The sequence below is a fragment of the Rhincodon typus genome, chromosome 8 (assembly GCF_021869965.1).
Source record: "Rhincodon typus isolate 14 chromosome 8, sRhiTyp1.1, whole genome shotgun sequence".
In the NCBI taxonomy this organism is placed as follows: Eukaryota; Metazoa; Chordata; class Chondrichthyes; order Orectolobiformes; family Rhincodontidae; genus Rhincodon; species Rhincodon typus.
Window position 1 is genome coordinate 27,236,707 of NC_063339.1, and position 25,193 is coordinate 27,261,899.

General features: G+C 37.6%; 1 protein-coding gene across 2 annotated transcripts in view; it reads left to right on the top strand.

The window, feature by feature from the left end:
- The window catches only part of mnat1 (MNAT1 component of CDK activating kinase), a 140,610-nt gene that overhangs the window by 10,414 nt on the left and 105,003 nt on the right, over window positions 1-25,193 (top strand). For both annotated transcript variants that reach the window (XM_048600373.1, XM_048600372.1), the window contains exons 2-4: window positions 1,299-1,451; window positions 9,386-9,459; window positions 12,960-13,063. In XM_048600373.1, coding sequence (XP_048456330.1) covers window positions 1,299-1,451; window positions 9,386-9,459; window positions 12,960-13,063 — 331 coding nt within the window. The remainder of the gene's footprint in view (window positions 1-1,298; window positions 1,452-9,385; window positions 9,460-12,959; window positions 13,064-25,193) is intronic.

Sequence of the window (25,193 nt, forward strand, 5' to 3'; positions counted from 1 at the left end):
GTTAACTCTGTTTTCTCCTCCACAGATGCTGCCAGACCTGCTGAGCTTTTCCAGCAACTTTGTTTTTGTTCCTGATTTACAGCATCCGCAGTTCTTTTGGTTTTTATCTGGTTTTAACCTCACTCAGTTAAACAAGAGCAATATAAATTATATTATTAAAGCATGTTGGGGGTAATATTTAATTTAAATATATGTAAACTAATCAGTGAAGCACCCTCCTTCATTTATACCTGGATCCACTTTGACTTTGCAACATGAGGACAAGTTATTTCCTGTGGCAACCACGGGTGAAAGTGGCATGAGACACACACAAGAATGTCTCTTCAGGAAATCATTCAAAAAATAATGTATATTGTAAAATTTGTGTTGAATTATTATAGTTTAGCTATCACCAGATTACTAAGGGAAGTTCTGAAGAAACGTACTATGTACAGTTCAGGTTACCCTGCTATAGGAAAGATGTTACTAAATTGGTGACAGTTCGGAAAAGGTTCACCAGGATGTTGCTGCGACTGGAGGGTTTGAGTTATAAGGAGAGGCTGGATAGGCTGGGACGTTTTTGCTGTAGCATAGGAGCTTGAGGGGTCACCCGTGGAGGTTTATAAAATCATGAGCGACAAAGATAAGGTGAATAGCAAAGGGCTTTTCCCTAGGGTTGGAAAGTTCAAAGTCGGGGGCATATTTTTAAGGTAAGAAGAGAAAGATTTAAAGGGGACCTGAGTGGCACCTTTTTCACAGAGAGGGTGGTTCATATTTGGAATGGACAGCCAGAGGAAGAGGTAGATGCAGGTACAGTTACAGCATTTAAAAGACATTTGGACAGGTACATGGATAGGGAAGGTTTAGAGGGATATGGGCAAAACACAGGCAACTAGGACTAGGTTAGTTTGGGAAACTTGGTCAGCACGGATGAGTTGGACCGAAGGGTCAGTTTCCGTGCTGTATGACTCTATGACTCTGAGTGATACAGGATGCAAAACATTAACTCTGTTTCTCTGTCCACAGATGCTGCCACACTCATGTGTTTTTCCAGCTCTTCCTGTGTTTTTTATATAAGGGATGCTACCATTTCATTTATGGTGCAGCAAAGAGATTCATTCTGCCTGTTTTCCTGTCATGGCGTATACAAAGGCATCATTGCAATGTGTTCCTGGGGATTAGCGTAGATTTTGTCCAAAATAATGTATTGTTCACTTTTTCTTTTGCAAACAATGGATTTAATAGCCAGAGCTTCAATAATTTGGAAACATAAATATGTAAAACCGAACTAAAATAAATCAACTTTTTGCTTTTAACAGATGTGAGAGTTGTGTAGAACTTCTGTTTGTAAGAGGCTCTGGAAACTGTCAGGAGTGTGGCACAGCACTACGAAAAAACAACTTCAGAGTGCAACTCTTTGAAGATCCTACAGTGGACAAGGAGGTAGAGATTCGAAAGAAAGTATTAAAAATGTAAGAATTTTATTTCTACTGTTAATTGGCAATTGTGGGATAATTATGTGGCCAATAATAGAATGCATAGCACAAAGACATACTATTTGGCTAAACTAATGCAAGCCAGTATTTATACTCCACCCAAACCTCCTTCCACTCATAATTACCTCTTTCCATTCTGCTCCCACAATCTTCTATTTACTTTTACTAAACAAATGGGTCAAGGCATCCTTTAACAATCTGCTTCAACCACTCCATGAGGCACTGAGTTCTATATTGTCAACACCTGGTTTAAAAACAGCTGCAACTAAAGTGCAGTTTAACCTAAAATTTAATGTTACTGCCCTGTCTCTGGTTCCTTTAGAAATGAACGTTGTTTGTATTCTTTATGGCCTTAACAGCTTGTATTGCTACTTTTAGTGACCTTATGCTTCTGTGCACCCAAATGCTTTTGTTCGTATTACTACATTTCTTATTCTCTAAGGAATATTTCAGCTAACAAAATGAACTGCCTCAAACTTCATTGAATTACAGTTGCCACTTTTTTTTTGCACAGTCTAGAAGCCAGTTTTTAGTGCAGGCTGCAACATTACTAGCTATATCATCAATCTAGTTTCAAATCTTAAGCTGATTGGCAAAAGAACTAGAGGTGACATGAGAAAACGTTATTCTACAAAACGAAGTGTTATGATATGCTTTAGATTGGCTGATAAGGTGGTGAAATTGGATTTTGTAGTCATACTCTAAAGAGTATTGGATAAATACTTAAAGGGAAAAAGATTATCAGTTATGAGGACAGAGCAAGTGAATGGCCTCCAGTGTTGTATCTTGCTATGGTTCTATGAAAATTTTGATAGCATGTCACCAATTCCTCGGTTCAGACTAATTTGATACATTCTGTAATACTAAATGGTAATAATCCCAAATTAAACCCTGCAAGAGGACAGAGTTTCTCATTCCTCACAGTCTGCTACAGAATGTTGCAGAAACTCATCAGTCTTACAGTATTTGTGGGCAGAGGAACAGTTAATGTTTTGAATCCGATATGACTCCTCTTCAGTTTTGAAACTCAGAATGTTAACTCTGCTGGGTTTCTCCAACATTCTCTGTATTTGTTTGTTGTAAATTGCTTTCATGAAACTTTATTAAAGGCTGTTAAAAGTCCACGTCTGTACTTCCTGTTATCCTGAAACAATTAAATAATATTAGTTAAAATGAATTTCATGTTAGAGTTCTGTGCAAACGTTACCATATTCACTCTTTCTACATGTTTCTTTACTTTGTCTTTTTGCAAGAAGTTCAGCTCTTTCCAGCACCAATAGACTAACTGATTTGTATTTCTCTGAGTTAGTTCTGCCTCCCTTTTTGAAGTTAGGAGTTTATTTTCCATCTGTCTGTTCTCTGGTAATGTTCTGTTGAATGGTCCCCACTTAAAACATCAATTTATCTAATTTTTCTATAAGATACTGATAAGCTGCTCAGTCTTTCCAGTAGTTTTGATTTTTAATTATTTTTTGTTGGTCAGAGTCTGTTTTGCTGTTTAGGAAATTGTCAATATGCTGAATATCACCATCCATTTGGTGATATTGATGCATCATACATAAGCATAATTGTTTAGTAGGCAAGGGAATTAATATGTGTATTTATTTTGATCTTTTAAAGATATGCAAGTCCTATTTAGAGACAGAAGCAACGAGGAATCTATACTTTTAAGTGCCAGTCTGCCTCAGTGGTTTGCATACTTGCCTTTGAGCTAACGGGTGAGATTTTCAGTCCTGGTTCAGAAATAATGGTGGGTCATACTTGGGCATGAGTGCACTTCCTTCTTTATATGAGATGTTAACTCTGTAGACCTACTGGCTATTGGGCTTTAAGGCACCATTTAAATAACAGCTTTCCTGGTGTCCTAACCATCACTTATTCGTTAGGTTACACCATAAATTAAGAATTAATTTATTTTAATCATATTTCTGTTTGAAAATCTTGCTGAGGACAAATTGACTGGTACATTTGCCAAATAAATGTTGACTGTATCCTTATGTAATTAGTTCTTAGATTTGAGAGCTGTTCCATCAGTTTGAAAGTTGGCAAATTCAACAAAGCTTTTGAAGAAGGGAGAGAGGAAAAACAAAAGTAGCTACATGCCAATCATGTTGAAAGTGTGGAATTTATTACTAAGGAAGTCTTAACAAGCACTTCAAACATATAGTGTAATTAAAACAAGTCAACATGGTTTTACAAACGAAAAACTAAAGAACTCAGCAAGATGCTGGAAATCAAACAAAAACAGAAAACTCAGCAGGTCATGCGGTGTCTGTGGAGAGAAGGCAGCATAAACGTTTCTGGTCTAGTGACCCTTATTCAGAACTAATTGTAGCTAGGAAACTGCTTGGTATATACGCATTCCTTTTGACTGCCCATCTGAGTTTTTGTCTCTCTGTCTGTGGGCTCTATCTCCACTCTGATTGTTTATTCCTTCCCCCGGCATCCTCCACCCCTTCTTTGGCATATATACCTTTTCCCAGCTACAATCAGTTCTAAAGAAGGGTCACGACCCGAAACATTAATTCTGCTTTCTCTCCACATCTCCACAGATGTGGAGAGAAATTTCTGTTTTTGTTAACAAATGAAAATCTTTTACAACAGCAGTTGTAACTAGCAGGGTAGATAAAGGACCACCTTTAGAAGTGTAGTCTTCTTCTGTTTTCAAAAGGCATTTATATAGTGTCACATAAAAGTTTAATCGGTAAGAGAAGAGCTCATTTAGGTGGAAGTAATCTATTAACGTGGATCAAGGATTGGCTATTGGATAGGAAACAGTGGGCATAAAAGAAACATCTCCCAGTTGGCAGGTTATAAGTAATTCAGTGCTGCAAGAATCAGTGCTGGGGTCTTGTGTTTTTACAAGCTACATAAGAACATAAGAACTAGGAGCAGGAGTAGGCCGTCTGGCCCTTCGAGCCTGCTCCGCCATTCAATAAGATCATGGCTGATCCTTTCGTGGACTCAGATCCACTTACCCACGTTCTCACCGTATCTCTTAATTCCTTTATTGTTCAAGAAAATATCTACCTTTTTTTTAAAAACATTTACTGAAGTAGCGTCAACTACTTCACTGGGCAAGGAATTCCACAGATTAACAACCCTCTGGGTGAAGAAATTCCTTCTCAGTTCAGTCCTAAATCTGCTCCCTCAAATCTTGAGGTTATGCCCTCTTGTCCTAGCTTCACCTGCCAGTGGAAACATCCTCTCTACTTCTATCTTATCTATTCCCTTCATAATTTTATATGTTTCTATAAGATCCCCCCTCAATCTTCTGAATTCCAGATTCCATACTAATGACTTGGTTGAAGAAACAGAGAGTAATGTACCTATGTTTGCTGATGGTACAAAGCTGGCAAAAAGATAGCTGTGGAGAGCGCACAATTACAAATAGATATATACAGGTTTAGTAAATAGAGTCATAGTCAGACCCTTCATTCCAACTAGTCCACACTGACCATGTTCCTAAACTAACCTAGTCCCACTTGCCTGTGTTTGGCCCAAATCCCTCCAAACCTTTCCTATTCATGTACTTATCCAAATGCCTTTTGAGTATTGTAACTGTACCTGCATGTATCACTTCCTCTGGCAGTTCATTCCACGCATGAACCACTCTGTGTTAAAAGAAGTTGCCCCTCATGTTCTTTTTAGATCTTTCTCCTCTCACCTTAAAAATATACTTCCTAGTTTTGTATTTTCCCACCCTAAGGGAAAAAACCCTAGCTATTCACCTAACCTATGCCTCTCATGATTGTATAAACCTCAGTGAGGTTACCCTCAACCTCCTATGCTCATGACAGAAAAAGTCTCAGCCTGTTCTTTTCACTCAAGTCCTCCATTCCTGACAATATCCTGCAAGAAGGCTGATGGAATGTAATGTGGGAAAGTGTGAACTTATTCACTTTAGTCATAAGAATAGAAAAACAGAATACATTTAAAAGTTGTGAAACTTGTAAATGTTGATGTTCAAATATAATTGGGTGTGCTCCATCGAGGAACACAAAGTTAACCTGAATGTACACAATCATTCACAATTAGGAAAGCAAATGGCATGTTGGGCTTTAATGTAAAGTGATTGGAATACAGAAATTTGTAAATTAAACCTTTTGGTCTTTCGAGCCTGCTCTGATATTCAGTCTGACCATGGCCGATCGATATCTCGAATTCAATGTTCTTACTTTATCCCCGTGCCTCTTGATGTCTTTAAAATCTAAACATGTATCTTACTCTTTCTTGAATATATTCAGTGATGTGTTGGAGAATTCTACATTCCTTTAAATGAAGGAATATGCCCTCATTTCTGTCCTGAATGTCCTGTATCCTGAATGTAAGTCCACTGATTCCAGGCTCTCCAACTGGGGAAAACATCCTCCCTGCATCTAGTTTGTCCAACCCTGTTAGAATTTTATGCATTTCAATCAAATTCCTTCTCATCCTAAAATCCAGTGAATACCAGCCCAGTCAAACCAATCTCTCCTCATAGGACAATGCCAACATCTCCGGCATGGATCTAGTGACCTTCACCTGCACTTCCTCTATGGCAGGTATATCCTTTCTTAGGTAGTGAGATCAAAACCTCATCCAATGCAGAAAAAAGAATTCTTGCCACAATTTTACAGAGTTTAGCTAAGACTGCATCTAGAAGACTGTGTGTCATTTTCATCTTCATATTTAAGGAACAATATACTTGCATTGGAGGTGGCACAGCGAATGTTCACTCAATCTGTCCCTGGCTGAGGGAGTCGTCCTATGATGAGAGATTGAGTAAATTTTCATTCATTCTTGTGAGATGTGGGGTCACTGGCTGGCCAACATTTATTGCTTATCCCTAGTTGCCCTCAAGAAGCAGGTGGTGAGCTGCCTTCTTGAACCACTGCAGTCCACCTGCTATGGGTTGAACTATAATGCCATCATTAGGGAGGGAATTCCAGGATTTTGACCCAGCGACAGTGAAAGAACGGCAATATATTTCCAAAGTCAGGATGGTGAGTGACTTGGAGGGGAACTTGAAGGTGGTGCCGTTCCCATGATTCTGCTGCGCTTGTCCTTCTGGATGGAAGTGGTTGTGGCTTTGGACGGTGCTGTCAGAGGATCTTTGGCGAATTTCTGCAGTGCATCTTGTAGGTAGTAGCAGCAGAGTGTACTGAGTGTCAGTGGTGGAGGGAATGAATGTTTGTGGATGTAGTGCCAATCAAGCGGGCTGCTTTGTCCTGGATAGTGTCAAGCTTCTTGAGTGTTGTTGGAGTGGCACCCATCCCGGCAAGTGTGGAGTATTCCATCACACTCCTGATTTGTGCCTTATAGATGGTGGACAGGCTTTTGTGGGGGTGAGGGCTGGGGGGTCAGGATGCGAGTTACTTGCCACAATATTCCTAGCCTCTGATCTGCTTTTGTAGCCACTGTGTTTATGTGGCAAATCCAGTTAAGTGTCTGGTCAATGATAATGCGCAAGATGCTAATAGTGGGGGATTCAGTGATGGTACACTATTGAATGTCAAGGGGTTAGATTGTCTCTTATCGGTGATGGTCATTGCCTGGTAAATGTGTGGTGCAAATGTTACTTGCCACTTGTCAGCGCAAGCCTAGATATTTACCAAATCTTGCTGCATTTGAACATGGACTGCTTCAGTATCTGAGGAGTCATGAACGTTGTGCAATATCGGTGAACATCCCCAGTTCTGATCTTGTGATGGAGGGAAGGTCATTGATGAAGCAGCTGAAGGTGGTTGGACCTAGGACAGAGATCCTGCAGAGATGACTGACGTCCAACGATGACCATCTTTCTATGTGCTGGGTTTGACTCCAACTACCGGAGAGTTTGCCGCCAATACCCATTGATTCCAGTTTTGCTAGGGCTCCTTGATGTTACACTCTGTCAATGGCTGTCACTTTCATCTCACCTCATTAAATTGATACATATGAAGTAATGAAAGGCCTTGAAAAGGTAGATGCTGAGAGATTATTTCTTTTGGTTAGGGAATTTAAAACATTCAGGTATAGTCTCAGGATAAGAGGCTAATTCTTTAGGACTATGAAAAGGAGAAATTACTCAAATGGTTGTGAAATCTGGAAATCTCTACTTTAGAGTGTTTGGATACTGTATCGTTGAATAAACTTAAAGCGGAGATAAATAAATTTTTGGTATCCCAGTGAATCTGACCCAGGGATATGGGGATCATGTGAGAAGGTGGAGTTGAAACTCCAGACCAGCCATATTTCTATTGAATGGTGGAGCAGGTTTGACGGTCCAAATCGTCAACCCCTCTTATTTTCTTGTGTTCTTCCTGTTCGCATTGGACATTTTGGGCATTAAGACCCACGCATCTTTCTTAATAATGAGTAAGAGTGGTTGCATGTAGTCTAGGAATTAAGCATCTTGTTAATTAGGTTTGTTAAAAATTAAAAAGAGTCTTAATATCAATGTGAAGAATGTTTCCATTTGAAGAATAGAACTTAAAATTTAACTCTAATAGTTAACCAAGCAAAGTAAATAAAATGGCTACTCCTACCAACAAAATTACACATGTAATTGAAATGGATAATTGTAATGCAACATCCATATCATCTCCTATCACTGGCTGTAGAAGGTTGGTTTTTAAGGCTATGCATACTATATTCTGAAATATTTATAATGTAGGACTTAAAGTTGAATATTTAAGTTTCTCCATGTATTGACTTCAGTAGGCCTGGAGACAAACTAGTTTCGAAATGTGTTCCTAAACTTGCACACCTAAGGAAGAGAGATTTGTTTTTTTTTTTAAAAGTCTTTCAGTTTTAAAACTGGTTTGTTGTGGATTTGACATATAATTATCAGTACTTGACCAATGTAGGATTTATCTTCAGATGAGAATTCACCTGTTGGGTTATTTGGCTATCTTCACTCCTATCGGTCTTATGGAATGTTTGAATTCTTTCACAGTCCTAAAACTGAAGGCAAAAACATATAAGGTAATAAAGGGGCTTGAAAAGGTAGATGCTGAAAGATTATTTTCGTTGGTTAGGGAATCTAAAACATTCAGGTATAGTCTCAGGGTAAGAGGCTAATTCTTTAGAACTACGAAGTGGAGAAATTACTTCACACAAATGGCTGTGAAATCTGGAAATCTCTACTTTAGAGTGTATGGATGCTGTATCGTTGAATAAAGTGAGAAAGTGTTGACTGTCCCAACATTTTTGATAATCTGATTTAGGATGTGTTAATGCTACAGCTGTAATGTTGCAGCAAAAAAAAATTGATTTGCACCTTGGTTCTTGTTATCGTGTGAATGTAGTATAAATTTGGGCATCCAGGTGAAGAGACTTAAGGCTCTTAAACCTTTTAGTTCTGGATTTAGAGCAAATGAACTTAATCCCAACGTAAGTTGGAAATCATTTCATACTAGAACTGAACTTGCGCTTTAAATACGGCCTTAAAAGTTGACTCTAGTGGCACTCATTTATTTGCCCAGCATTCAGTGCAATTGTATTATTTAGTCTCCAAGTGAACTGTCACAGTATTGTTCAATGGTTCTCTGAATGCTCTGCCAGTGTGTGATTCCATAAAGTCAAAATGGGCATCTCCTTGAGTCCAGCTGTCTAACAAACATCCGTACCAGTCATGCTGGTGTGTAAAGAAAACATTTTGGTAAATCTGGTATTTAAACAGTTTTTCATTAAGTTTGATAAGGGACAGTCTAGTTCAGTTGCAGTGCGCAAATTATATCCTGAAATAAGCGTTTTCCTAATGTTTAGATCTGGATCATTGGGCAGCTGAAGTTCATGTTAATTTTAGATGTTGTAGTATGTTGACTTGTAAAATTCAATTCTTTTGATTTAATTAATATATAGTAGTTTGCAATGCTTGAAATTAAAAAGAAGTTAGATGCTTAATTTGCTCAATAACCCTATTTATGCTTCTTATGGACATGAAGATACAACAAAAGAGAAGAAGACTTTTGTACTCTCAAAGAATACAATGATTTTCTTGAAGAAGTTGAAGATATTGGTAAGTCTGAAATATGAAAATGTCTTTGAACTAAGATGCAAATATGTAACCAATTCAGCAATACTAGTGTATCCAAAGACTAAACTTAGTAATTCCTGGAAGTAGTCCAATGTGATACTTCTAACAATTAATCAGAGATAAATATAACAGGATTATATTACTCAAATTAAACTGGTATATCATTGTTTTTAATGCTGGAATATCACCAATTCAGTTTTTGTGCAATTTTCTGAAATATTTAACTTTTTCAAATACTTGAACTTTTGTTGATAAACGCAGTATAAGCAGCTTGCCCCATTTCTTCTTTATTTTCATAATTGTTTTACTCCAAATACCTGTTGAAACAGATTTGCTTTCTGGGAAGACGCCTACTTTTCTTGGGTCTCAATGCCTAGTCCACTTACCTTGTTGATGAAAACAAAACATATTAGATTCAGATAGCACAGTGGGAAAGACGTGAATTATGGCTTTGGGGGAGGAGAAAATGTTGAAACAGATTGTGATGAAATCAAAGAGATGTTCTCTAAATGTTGTGGTACTTGCCCAAGTACCATGTAGAAGAGTGAATATTTTTCAAACTCGTTCTTGGATGGGGACATCACTGCCAAGGCAGTATTTATTTCCTAATCTTAGTTGTCCTGACAAGGTAGTGGTGGACCACCTGCTTGAATCTTGCAGTGTGGTGGTTACAGACGCCGGAGGGATTTACTAAACCACTTCAGATAATCATTAATAATGGTATATGACTGGAGCAATATAAAGGCTAAATCAGATAGCAATGGGAGGTTTAATTCGCAAAAAGTAATTCATTAAATATTTTGATCTTTAAAAGACTAAACAGCTTTTCTGTAGTGGCACACGCCAACTTATCTTTTCCAGATTTGTTTTTTTACATTTTTTAAAGCAAATTCTTAAACTGGCACATTGCAGTTTCAACTGAGATTCTATGGATTACCATTCCAGTTATTCAGCCAACAAAAACCGAAATTGCTGGAAAACCTTAGCAGGTCTGGCAGCACCTGTGGAGAGAAATCAGAGTTAATGTTTCGGTTTCACTTCTGAAGAAGGGTCACTGGATCTGAAACATTAACTCTGATTTTTCTCCACAGACGTTGCCAGGCCTACTGAGATTTTCCAGGAATTTCTGTTTTTGTTTCAGATTTCCAGCATCCACAGTTCTTTTCATTTTTTTGTCAGTTATTTAGTCACTCACTGTTGGACACCATGATTTGCAGTCAAATGTAAGGATTTAGCTTTGTGCTTCAGTTTCTTATACAAAACTGTAGATTAACAGACCAAAATGCAGTCTCCCAGATATTGCTTTGATTGTTTAAGATTATTTTTGATACTGTCAAGTGGCTAAAGGGAATGTGGTTCTTCTAGAAGAGATCCACCTGCGTTGATCTTAAGAGTCACACACTTGACTCTTTCTTACAATGTAGATTTTGGCTGGCTCCAAAGTAAATTGACCATCACTTGATTCCATAGCAGTGTGAGTTCTCAGCAAAATTACTTGACTGTGTGAGAATAGAAATGTTAGACATCCAATACATCAAAAGAAGCAAAATACCTGCTTCAGTAACAAGTGGAAAATGTAATTGCTGAATGCAGCAAGACATTTTTTTTTGGTTAAAAAAAGTCACCTGTAATTTAAACATTTATTTGATTGTAATCTGTGTGTTTTCTATGGATAGTCTATTTTATGCCATGGAAGTGGCCAAAAGATGTAAGACCATAAGACAGTAAATCTTTTAGCCCATCAAGTCTGCTCCACCATTCAATGAGATCATGGCTCTGCTTTACTGCCTTTTCCCCATAATGCTAGATTTCCATACTGATCAAAAATCTGTCTGTCTCAGTTTTGAATGCAGTTAATGACCCAGCCTCAACAACCTCTATGGTAAAGAATTCCACAGATTCACAACCCTCTGAGAGAAGAAATTCTTAATCATCTGTGTCACCTTTAAGAGATTAAGCCCTCTGACCCTAGACTCTCCCACAACAGGAAACAATCTACCCTGTCAAGTCCTCTAAGAATCTCATACATTTCAATATATCAACTATCATTCTTTTATATTTCAATGACTACAGGCCCAGTCTATTCAACTTCTACTCATAATTCACAGTCCCTCCATACCTGGTGTCTGTCGAGTGAACCTTCAGTGGCCGATCTCTTGCGTTAGATAAGGGGCCCAAACAGTCAGTCTTCAAGCTGTGGTCTGACTAGTGCCTTGTACGGTTTTAACAAAAAAAAAACCTACTTTTATACTCTGTTCCCTTTCAAAATAAAGGTCAGCATTCCATTTGCCTTCTCGATTCTTTGCTAAATTTGAATGCTAGCTTTTTGTGATTTGTGGATGAAGACTCCCAAAACCCTCTAATCGTAACTTCATGCAATTTTTCACCATTTAAATAATATTCAGCTCCTCTATTCTTGCTGCCAAACTGCATAACCTCACATTTCCCCTTATTATATTCCATCTGTCAAGTTCTTGCCTACTCACTTAACCTGTCTGCATCCCTTTGCAGACTCATCCTCTCCATTTGCCTGACCACCTATTTTTATGTCTCCCAAAATTGGCTATAGTACATTCACTTTCCTCATCCAAATCATTAATATATATGGTAAATAATTGTGAGCCCCATACTGCACTAGCTATAGCTTGCCATCCTGAAGATGCACCCCCTGCCCCACTTATTCCGACTGTTTTCTTTAGTTAGCTAATCCTCGATCCATGTGAATATACTACCCCCAATTCCATGGGCTCCTATCTTACTAGGTTGCCTAATGTGCCTTGGTCCTATGAAGCATTGAAACACTTGGAATATAATTCTATACGATGCTTCTCAGGACTCGGAACCCAGTTTATGAACTGATATAAAACCTCTTGAATAGTTTGTCTTTAATGTATGCATTAAGCCACATTGTTCTCTAATTTTTATGGAAACATTCTTAAAATGTAGCATCATTTCAGTTTGATTTTTGGTGATTTTACTTGTTTCCTGAAGTTGTTGCCTTGTACATAAATGAATGCTAAAAGCTTCACAAAATTGTATTGTGCAAGGGAATAAGATGGTTATCGAGGAGATAAGAGATTAGTTGAAATCGAGTGAGATTTCAATCCACAGTTTAATGTTGCAATTTAAAGTATAGAATGCGAATTACAGTAATGTGCAAGTATGACTGAAACTTCTGATGATATAATTTGGAGAGCGCTAATATATCTTTTCTCACCTAGCAAAATTGCTTTAGATAGTAAGGCATGAATACAGCAAAAAAAAAAGAAACTTTGAATGTAATACAGTGCAATCAAAACAATGACTAGAGTTTGAATAGTCATTGAAATATGGTAAAGTAAGTTTGTTTTGCAGTCTATCGTGTTCAAAGTCTTTTTGTGCTTAAAAAATATGAACAGTTAAATCAAATTTTGAAATTTGCAGTTCAGAGGACAAGTGATATGAGATAGTTCAACTTACTGTGTATTATGATTTTTTTACAGTGAATAATTTGACCAACAATATCGATGTAGAGAACACTAAAAGAAAAATGGAGCAGTACCAGAAGGATAATAAAGATATTATTTACAGAAACAAGCTAAAACTGGTCAGTCAGTTGATCTTAATTTAAAATTCCTTTCTTTGTGGCCTTTGCTTAAATGTATGTTTAGTTTTGTGAATGGAGTCTCCATTACTTGTAGCAAACACCTTTATGTGAACACAAATTGCTTGCTTTTTGCAATTGAAAACATAATGCTTAAAAAATTAAAAATTATTTCCTTTTCAATGCATACTTTTTTTGGTTAGAAGTCTTCCAGTGGGTTTGTTTATTAACTTTTGAGCCATACCATGAAGATCTTTGACAAGGAGCTGCAACACAGAATTAATGTTCTGAGTCTGATGTGACTCCTTCGAAACATTATCTCTGCTTCTGTTGTAACATGTGCTGCTAGACCTGTGTGTTTCAGATTTTCAGCATCCACAGTATTTTGCTGTTATTTTCTTAAAATGTGTTGCCCGGAATTGTCCACAATACTCCATTCAAGACAACTGATTTGTAAAGATTTAGCCTAACTTTTTTTCTCATTCAGAACCACGTGTCCCACATTACAAAAGAAGAAAATGACTTCACTTCTTATTACTGTCATGTCTGACATGAAGAAAGTTTTTTTTTCTGTTCCTGGAAATCCTTATTATGGCGTGAAGTTCTCATCTGGATATAGTAAAATGAGAGTGGTTGTATTAAGCTTTTATATGGATACATTATATTCTAGCACTTTAATATTATACATCTGGGCATAAAATCCACTGTTCATTTCACTTTTCTATAGCCTAATTCATTTAAGATTCTACTGTAATGAACCGAAATTCCCAAATACCTCTGCTAATCCACAGCACGCAGTCTTCCCCGATGGAAGTATTTTTAAAATAATGAATAGAACTAGACTACTTACTGACAAGTTACATCTGTCACATTTTGTCCATTATACCGTATTCTTATTGTCTCCTGTAGTACTAAGAATGATTTACTTCTATTTTGGGATAGTCTGCAAATTTGTTTACAATTCACTTCAGCCTATAATACTAACCATTGATGTATACAGTGAACAGTGGTGGCCAGAACAGACCTCCCCAGTCATTGGCCATCACTCTGAGGAAATTCCCTAGTTCTTACTGTCTGGTTAGAAGTGGAGAAAAGCTTCCAGGTTACGTGCAATTAGATCCTTTATCAAGTTAAAATACACCCATTAGACAAAGATGCTCAGATCACTTAACCAGAGGAACTGATGATAATAAAACACAACTCAAGGGCAACTAGGGACGGGCAGTAAATGCTGGCATCCCAGCCAACGACATTCATGTTCCATGAGTGAGTGAAAAAGAATGTGCACAATAAAAAACCCGAGGAAGGTTATGGACCTGAATTTGTAACATTGTCTCAATTATATATAAGCATAGATTAAGTTTAGCTTCTCAATTCACTTTTAAAACTGAGTCTCGGTTATTGATTCTTTAAACATTTTCTGGAATCAGTGTTGACCTGGAAGTAGATTAAAATTGCGTGTGATACTTCCAAATAATGTTGTGCTGAAGCTTCATATAATCCCACAATTGTGATTTTATTTTTATACTAAGTTATCGAGGCAAAATATTCAACAATCTTGCTAGCTTTTGCCTTAACCTATCAGAACTAAAAGTTTTTTGTGGATTTAATTCCTAGTACCCATCTCCCAGATGCATTTACAGCTTTTATTCCTGCATTCCCAATACCACATGATTTTGTTCATTTAATTCCCACTGTTTCTATGCCCCACACATTGTTAATGAATGTAATAAATGGAAGGGAACATAGCACTTACTATGGAGCATTTCACTGTGATCAGAATTCATCAACCCCACTTAAACCACCTGTTGCTTACAACATGTAGCTAATTTGTTACCCATCTTGCCATTTAATTCTTCACCCATTGGATCTAGTTTCCACGAACAATTCCTCAAGAGGCATTTTATTAGTAACGTTTTGGAAATCCAGATAGATTGTCTATAATAGATAATTTGCTGTTAATGATTCACTTTGATCAACTGGATTAAATTTATTCTATTTCATTTGGGTAAATCAACTATTTTATTTCGTTCTATTTCAATAAACCATTTCAGACTTGTAGATGGTCATTTGTGGTGTTACTAAAAATGCTTTCCATTAACTTTCCCAACATCAAAACCAGTGGTCGATGGCTTTCAGTTGTGAAGTGAACCTAGTTTGTTTTGTAAAAACTGTTCTTTTTTCTTTTTGTGTCTTTAACTATTGTGGACTGCAAGGAAAAAGAACTGTTTTTTTTAAAAACTAAAGAATTTAGCAGAATGGCTGCTTAATTTCACAACAAGGAATTAGATACCAATGTGAACTGTTGTTTTTTTTTGTGGCGATGGGTTCCTGCATTGTGCAGATGATCAGGAATGGAAGAGTTGAAGCTGATTGTTTCTGAGTGAACTGAGAAAATTAGAACTGGAAGTAGGTTACAAAGGCAAACACACAGAGAACAGGAAGCAGAATGTGTGCAGTTGTTCTCCCCATCAGAAGCTATATGTTCTCTGCAGTAAAACAAAACTCAGTTGAAACTTGTAGAAACCCAGTTACTTTTTCTGCAGCCATTGCTGTGAGCTGTTACTTTTGAATGGATAAATCAGAGACATTTTGCAAATGAATCAGTCACTCTGTACTTCTTACAAACCCGTGGATGCTTCCAGAGAAAGACAATTGAACACAAAAGGCCTGGCTAGCCAAAAACTGATTATCTCAACATTGGAATCAGGAAGCAAAGATCACCTGAATTGACTTCCCAGTTTTTCTCTACCTCTGCAAATAATTTGTATTTGTGTGAGTGCGTGCATGTGTGGTAGTTTAGAAGGGGATTAGAGCTTTAGTTGTATATGCCAGTAATTTAAATCTGTTTGATTGTAGCTATAGTCTAATTATTTACAATGATTCTTGTTTAGCACAGAAATCTGGTCCATGTTTTCTATTAACTTTGGTCTAACGGTCAGATAAACTGGGGTGCTGTGCATACCTTAAAAAAAATGTTAACACTTGGTTCAACTTCGCGAATAGTGGGGCTGAATTTATGGCGCACTGCCCCAGTGGGTTGTAACAGTTGAGTCAGTCTTTTATTCCAATATCTGGTGTTTGGCTCAATTCCTTTTACACTATTGATATTAGGGTGTTTTACAAGAGCTACAACCTCGGGCAGATTAAATCTGACCTTGGAGCTCTTTTTTTAAAAAGTAATACAGCCACTTCCGTTAAGATCTGCTATCCCTTTATCATCATTTGCTATATAAAGAAATAGCATTTCTAGAGTACTTTGCCACATTATTAAGATGCACTAAAGCACAATTAAACAAAGTGATTACTTCTTAGAAATGCAGCCACTGTTTTGCTTCAGAGGTAAAATTTAAAGTTATTCAGGACAAATACAATTATTCTCTAGAATGTGTTTGAGCACCCCGTTAAACTGTAATTAAGCCATGGCTTGTTGTGCATAGGGGAAAGATGTCTCTTTGCAAAACATTCTTAATGGATGAAGTGATCAATTCATTATTAAATGTAACACTATAATAGCAAGCATTTGAATGGGTAACAAAAGAAATGCCACAAATATGGTAGGTTTTGGATGTATCCCCTTCATCACAAATAAAAGCTCAATATGAGAAAATAGTTGCATCTTTCTGATCAAAATGAAGGATAAGAGAGAACAACGTGTAAAACATAAAATAGATCTGATCTTCTCATTCATTCACCCATTTTCATCTGTTATTAGTTTTAAAACATAACTATTTTTAGATCATTAAACCTGTTGGAATAACTTTGAGCTTTGGTGATGACATTCAAGCCAACAGAAAGGAATATTGGATGCAATATCTAACAGACGTTACCTGCAAGATTGTCCCATTAACCTTTTATAATGCAAGTCACTGTTTATGACTCTTGACTTTCATTTTACCCAACTGTTTGTTTACTAGTCGCAAGATGATAGAGGTGAATGTAAATATTATAAGGTACATTTCAGTTGGGAAGACTAGGAAGTTTGAAAAAGTGGAGTGAAAGTTTTTTTAAATCACGGATGGCAATGGCCAAATTAAGAGAAATGACTTGATCTTGGGAGATCAAACCGTAGAATCTGTTTTGATAGAGGTAAGTAATAGTAAAGGTTAAAAGTTGCTTCTGTGGTTGGTTTCTAGGTTGCCAACAGTAGTCACACTGTAGGATGGGGGAAAACAGGAAAAAATATTGGGGGCTTGTGAGAAATGTACAGTGGTAGTCATGGATGATTTTAATTGACAGAAGGATTGAATGATTGACAAAGTAGCCTATAGGATGACTATATGGAGTGTTTTCAGAACAGTTTCTTTTTTTTAATTCATCCATTGGATGAGGGCGTCACTGGCTAGGCTGGTATTTGCTGCCCATCCCTAATTGCCCAGAGGGCAGTTAAGAGTCAGCCACATTGCTGTGGGTCTGGAGTCACATATAGGCCAGACTATAGTTTCTTCCCTAAAGGACATTAGTGATAGGTGTTTCCAACAATCAACAATGGATTCATGGTCATCATTAGACTCTTAATTTCAGATTTACATTGAATTCAAATGCCACCATCTGCCATGGCGAGATTCGAACTTGGGTCCCCAGAACATAACCTGAATTTTTGTATTAAAAGGTCAGCGATAATACCACTAAGCCATCGCCTCCACTCTGAGCAGCATATATCAAAGCCAAGCAGAGAACGTGCTAAGTATCCAGTAGTGTTTATGTGCGATGAGCAATAAATTCTGGCTCAGCCAGTGAAGCAACATCCCCAAATGAAGGAAAAAATAATAACCTCATAGTAAAGGCACCCCTCAATATTAGTGATTATAAAGTGATTGAATATCATATTCCGTTTGAGAGTGAAGCGTGGATCTAACATTAGTGTTTTAAACATAAATAAAGGCAGTTATGAGTGCATAAAAGCAGAGCTGTAAAAACTAAACTAGGAAATTAGGTTACGGGATTTGTCAGTAGAGATGCAGTGGCAGGCATTCGAGGAGATATTTCAGAATAATCAAGGAAGTTACAATCGAGGTAAAAGAAAGACTCTAAGAGACAGTTGTGCCGTTGTGGCTACTAAGGAAGTGAAAAAAAAATTATAGTTCTGCACAGTTGAGTGACAAGCCAGAAGATTGGGCAGAAGATGAAGAGCAAAGAATGACCAAAAGGTTAATAAAGAGGGAGAAATAGAATACAATAAAAAGCTAGCTAGAAATATAGAAACAGATGGTAAAGGTTTCTACAGATATTTAAAAAGATCAGGAAAAGTAAAGTGACTGTTGGTACTGTGGAGAGGGAATCTGGTGAAGTAATAATGGGAACAAAGGAAATGGCAATGAATTGAATCAATATTTTGCATCTGCCTTCGCTGAATTCAAATAATCTCCCAGAAAGAATTATGCAGCAGGAAGTAAAAGGGAGGGTGAAACTTAAAACAACTAATGTTGTTTGAGAACTCCCTCCCTAATGGCAGTGCAGGTCTACCTAAACTGAATGCACTGCAACAGTTCAACAAGGGAACTCTCCACCATCATTTCAAGGACAACTGTGGATAGGCAACAAATGCTGACCCAGCCAGCACATGCATCCCATGGAATAAATTTTAAAAAAATTCAGGGAAAATGTACTGAGAAAATTATTTGAAATCAGAAACTGACAATTTTCCAGGTGCTGATGGACTTCAGCCTTGGACCTTAAAAGAAGTGCCTGCTGAAATAGTAGTTGTATTGGTTTTAATTTTCACAGATTCCCTAGATTCTGAAAAGATCCCATCAGATTAAAAAATAGACACTGTAACTCCTCTATTCAAGAGAGGACAAGGGTAGAAATAGAACTCTGGAATCTACAGGTCAGTTACCTTAACATATGTCATGGGAAAATGCTGGAATCCTTTATTAAGAATGTAGCAGGCCACTTAAAGTAACTCAGTGCAATTGGGCAGAGTCAACTTGGCTTTGTGAAAGAGAAATTATGGTTAATTAATTTAATGGAGCAGTTTTGAGGGAGTAACAAGCAATGTGGTTAAAAGGGCACGTGTGGATATTCTTTACTTAGATTTCCAGAAGGCATTTGACAAGATGCCACAGCAAAGACTGCTATTTAGACTGAGGCTTGTTATGTACAGGATATGATAATAATGTGGCTAGAAGACTGGTTAGCTAACATGCGATTGAGAGTAGACATAGTGCGTCACTTTTGCATTGACAAAATGTAACAATCAGAGTGCTGGGGCTCAACTGTTTTAAAATCTATGTCAATGAGTTGGATGAAGGGACCAAATGAGGAGGACGTAAGATGTCTGCGTAAGGATATAGTTTAAGCATGTGACAAAAATTTACATGAAGTATAATGTGGGAAAAAGGGAACTTGTCTACTTTGTCAGGAAGATTAGAAAAATAGTCATTCTTTTCTCAGGGAGAGATTGCAGAACTCTAAGGTACAAAGGAATCTGGTTATCCAGGTACCTGAGCTTCTTGGTTTATGTGCACGTACATTTTGTGATTAGGAAGGCAAACGAAAAACTGTTGTTTATTACAATGGACATGAAATATGTACGTGTAATGTCATCTGACAGTTGTACAGGACATTGGCAAGATTACATGTGGGGTACTGTTTACAGTTTTGGTTTCCTTATTTAAGAAAAGGTATAAATATGTCAGAAGTAATTCAAAGAAGGTTCACTCAACTATACTTGGAATTAGGGTTTATCTTATGAAGAAAGATTGCACAGACAAGGCCAAGTTTGGAAGAATAAAAATCATCTTATTGGGACATAAAAGATTCCGAGAAGAGTTGACAAGGTGGATGCTGAAAGGATATTTCCTCTTGTGGTGGAGTGTAGAACTAGAAGGTAAGAAATAAGACAGATGAGAAACATCTTCTGAGGGTTGAAAGTCTTTGTAATTCTCCCCACACCCCCAGGAAAGTGATCAAGGCAGAGTTATTGTATATTTTCAAGGCAGAGCTATATGGATTCTTGATTTACGAGGGAGTCGGATTATTCAAGGTTGGTAAGATTAAAGCTGAGGCCACAATCAAATCAGCCATGATCTTATTGAATGGTGGAGCAGACCCTGGGGGCTGAATGCCCTATTCGTACTTGCAATTTGTATGCCGATATGTCAAGTCTGTAAAAAGGTTTGTTTATTTTCCAGTTCTAATGAAAGGTAGAAAAGAAACTATATACCTGGCTCGTTCCTCTTTTCCAATGCTGATGAAGTGTATGCTTGTTTGTAGAATTTCCTGTTCTTTTTGTAACATTGACAATTTCTGGACTTCATAATTATGAGGGCCCACGTTCTCAACATTGATTTAAACCTTTTGAACAATGTACCAGAATCTTGATGGGAAAATAATTACACCTTTCCTAAAATAATAATTTAATAGCATGTGGCTAGGCAAATAGAATCAATTCAGCTAGCTTTTCCTTGTAACCTCTGAGATAATGTTGTTTGTTTTGCTGAGCTATTTGCCAATACTCAGTCTCTCTTTTGACTACCCTCAAGCTATTTAGTTTGTAATCTCACAGTTTATTTCCTTCCTTTACACTGTCCTGTAATTGTCCGCTTAGCAGCTCCTATTTCTAATTTATCTAAGTTAATTGCATTTAGTTTACCTGTTCTCTCTTATTTGCACTATTCCCTAAATTTGCTTTTCTCTCCAAGTACAAAATTATGTGTATGTATTTATGCAATCAATTCAGCCATCACCATAGCACTTTTTCTTATGCTGTTCCATTATTGACTCTTCGTTATGTTGGTGCAGCTCCATGTACAATTATTCTTTACTAAACTTTGCCAACATAATTTATTTTCAATTCAACTTGGATCTTTGTGTTAAAACTGAAAAAAAAAACTGTGGATGCTGTAAATCAGAAACAAAAACAGAAATTGTTAGAAAAGCTCAGCAGGTCTGGCAGTATCTGTGGAGAGAAATAAGAGTTAATGTTTCAGGTTGAGTGCCCCTTCCTCAGAACTGATGGTAGCTAGGCAAATCATAGTTTATGTGCAGTAGATAGGGTGGGCGGGGGGGAGGGGTGGTGGAGGATAGTGGGGCGAATGAGTAAGCGATTGGTGGGGATAGAGCCCAAAGAGAGAGGAGAACGGTTAGACAAAGGAGTGGATAACGATCTAGCTAGAAGGATGAGTAGCTATTAATGTTATATTCCAGTCCCCTCCCTTGTCAGCTTTCTGCAGGGACTGTTCCCTCCAGGACACTCTGGCCCCCTCTTCCTTCACTCCCAACACCACCCCCTACAGCCTTACAGCACTTTCCCTTGCAAATGCAGAAGGTGTAACACCCCGTCCGTTTACTTGCTCCCTCCTCCGTATTCAAGGGCCCAAATACACCTTCCAGGTGAAGCAGCCCTTCACCTGCACTTCACACATTTGCTGCTCACAATGGGGTCTGCTCTCCATTGGGGAACCAAAGCGTTGACTGGGTGACTGCTTCGCAGAACACTTACATCCACAAAAATGACCCTGAACTTCCAGTTGCCTGTCACTTCACCATACCACTATGTTCCCTGGCCAACATTTATGTCTCAGGCTTGCTGCAGTGCTCCAGTGAAGCTCAGCGCAAGCTGGAAAAACAACACCGTGTTTTTAGCTTGGGGACTCTGCAGCCCTCTTGACCCAATATTGAGTTCAATAACTTCAGAACTTGAGCCCACCCAAGTCCTTATCCCAACTCCACAAATCAGTCCTTGTTAACACATAGTCGGCTGTTACACACAACCCATTGTTAACCACTAACAGTCTCCATTAATGGCTATTCACTCTTCTAGCCAGATCGTTATCCACTCTTTTGTCTGTTCAACTCTTCTCCTCTCTCTTTGGGTCCTATCCCCACGTATCATTTACTCCTTAGTCCTCATCCTCACCCTGTCTTCTGCATATAAACTGACATTTTTGATGCTACCAGACCAGCTGAGCTTTCTCAGCAGTTTCTGTTTATGTTTCAGAACTATTTGTTCCACGTTCACATGGACAGTTGCTTAGGTGGCAAGCCAGTAAAAGTCTGGCTGATCTCCTAAATATACCACAGTAACAGAATTTGTGTTAATGGATTCTATAATTTTTTGATTATTAGCTCCCTCCATAAGTCCTTGAAGTACAAAAGAGCAAGATGAGCTGTTTCTTCTAGTTTTTACTATTTCAATGCCCTTTTGCTAGTCTCCCAAATTCTGTGCTCTCTAAATTTGAAGATATCCAAAAATTTGCACCCTTCTTAACTCCAAGGAAACCTCATTACCTCCTCATTGTTGTGCTCACGGATTCAAAATGGGGCAAGCAACATCTTGATTTAAAAATTCTCATCCTTGTTTTCAAGTCTCTCCATAGCCTTCTCCCTCCATATTCTGTAATCTTTTCCTGCCTCTGATACCTCTGAGATATCTACTATTCTACTTCTGGCCTCTTGCAAATACCCAATCACAATTGTACCATCATTGGTGGCTGTGTCTTAAGTTGCCTTGAGTTCAAGTTTTGGAATCTTCCCCCTGCTTTTGTGTCTCTGCCTTGCTTTCCTCCTTTAAGACACTTCTTGAAACCTACTTCTTTGACAGAACATTTGGTCTTCTGATTAATATCTCCTTATGTGGCTTGGTGACATATTCTAATTTGTAATTCACCTGCGAAGCTCTTGGGGTGTTTCGTAAATACATCAAAGGCACAATATAAAGTGTTGAATATTTTAAAATACTAGCAGAAATCTAACCTAAATTGCAGATTATTTTTAAAATCCTAATATCTCACAATAATTATTCAGTTGTGAAGTATTTCTGTGTTTATTTTTATTTTGCTTTCTTAATGAAGGATAAAAATTCTCTAATTTCTTATAATATTATTGTTATGTATACTGTTATATTAAAATATCTAAATTATCTTGTGTGGGCAGAAACCATTAAACAATTAGAGGTCTGTCATCATGTGTAATTACTGTACTTCAATTAAAAATGTGAAATTACTTCAATATTTTAGAATAGTTATTAACAAGGGCTTTTTTGGATCCGGTCTAAACTCAGTACCTGGTGTGTTACTGAGCTATTCAGTTCAGTAATGCTATATGTTTGCTGTCTGGTGATCTATCAGAGTTAACCAATCTTGTGTGTTAAAGTAATGGAGGAAAAAAACTACAGTCTTCCACGTAAATCACTATTCAGTTACTCTTGTTGAATGTGTACCAAGCATGGATGCTGGGGAAGAATTGGACTCTTGCATGAAGATCAATACATCAGAAAATAGGCTCAAACAGCATGGAAACATGCCCTTTGGTCTAACTAGTCAATAACAACCATGTTCCCAAATGAAAGTAGTCCTGTGTTTGCCTGTGTTTGGCCAATATCCCTACAAATCTTTTGTATTCGTTTACGTTTCAAATGTCTTTTAAATGTTGTAACTGTACCCGCATCCACCACTTCCTCTGGTAGTTTACTCCACATACAAACCACCCTTTCTGTGAAACAAAGTTGCCCCTCATGTCCTTGTTAAATCTTTCTCCTCTCACTTTAAAAATATGTTCCCTAGTTTTGAACTCCCCTACCCTCGGGAAAAGATCCTTGCTATTCGTATGCCCCTCATGATTTTATAAAGCTCTAGAATGTCACCTCTCAACCTCCTATGACATAGTGAAAAAAGTCCTGGCGTATCCAGCCTATCTTTATAATTCAAACCTTCCATTCCCAGCAGCATCCTAGTAAATCTTCTTTGAATGCTTTCCAATTTAATAATGTCTTTCCTACAGCAGGGTAACTAGAACTATACACAGTAGAGGCCTCACGAACCTCAACACAACATCCCAAAAGGTCTGAGCAATGAAGGCAAGCTAAACGCCTTCTTAACCGCCCTGTCTACATGTGACACAAATTTCAAAGAATTATGTACTTTAAACCCTAGGTCTCTCTTGTTCTACAACATTACCCAGGGCCCTACCATTAACTGTTTAAGTCCCTGCTCTTGTTTGTTTTATCAAAATGCAATACCTCACATTTATTCAAATTAAACTCCATCTGCAGCTCCTCAGCCCATTGACCCAATTGATCAAGATTTCTTTGTAATCTTAGATAATCTTCTTCACTGTCCATAATACCATCACTTTTGATGTTATTGGCAAACTTACTAACCATGTCTCCTAAAATTGTTTAAATAAATAGTAAACAAAAGTGGATCCATTGCTAGAGAGGCTGCCAATATCATCAAAGGCCCATCCCACCTCTTACAACCTCTTCTGTCAGGCAGAAGATACAGAAGCTTGAACACACGCACCAGCAGGTTCAAGAACAGCTTCTTCCCTGCCATATGCTATCATTTTTTTTCCCACTTTTTGTTCCACAATTCGTGGTGAAATGTTCAGCCACTGTGCATGTACATTTTTTTTTGCGTTGGTAGCTCCTTTCTTATTTTAAATGTCTCCTGAAAAAAGCGTTGTTGCAACTGTGCCATCAGTCATTTCCTGTAACCAATCATCCATGTATTTTTGATCTCCTGTAATATTCCTTGAGATATTTAGGATGTTGCTATATAGCATTGCTATGTTTGTGAAGTAAAATCTTTTACATTTGATTCTGTAGTTTTCAATATAATAACCTAATGTCAAAAACTACTTTTAAAAATAAAACCTACATTTATCTAGCCCCTTTAAGAGATAAGGTCTTAGATTCGTGTAGGCACAGGTTACGGATAGGAACCGATAGTCCGCTGGAAAATAAATGTAAGCTTTTGAAAGTGAGGAAGAACAGAAGATGATAAAGCATGAGAGAGAGAGATACACTATATGGAGGCAAGATGGCCAAAGCCTTTCAAGTAAATCAGAGTTGAGAGAAAGAAGCAGCAATCTAGTTCAGAAAACTTTGCAAAACTTGAAACATTATGAAGACAAGGATTTTAAAACTGATTTGTTGATAGCAAGGTGACCTCTTAGCCATGTGTAATCATTAATTAAAACATCAGCATTGAATGGAAATGTGGCATTTGAAAGTGGATTTTGAGAGGGCTAGAGTACAGGCAACGTTTTTTTGAGCTGCTTAGTGTTAATAATGTAGAACTTCAGAGCCCCATAGAGACTGTTGAATAATTGGGACTACAAGATGGACTTAAAGTTTCAGCACTGGAAGGCCACAGAGATAAAGGATGCACAATGAACATAGTCACAC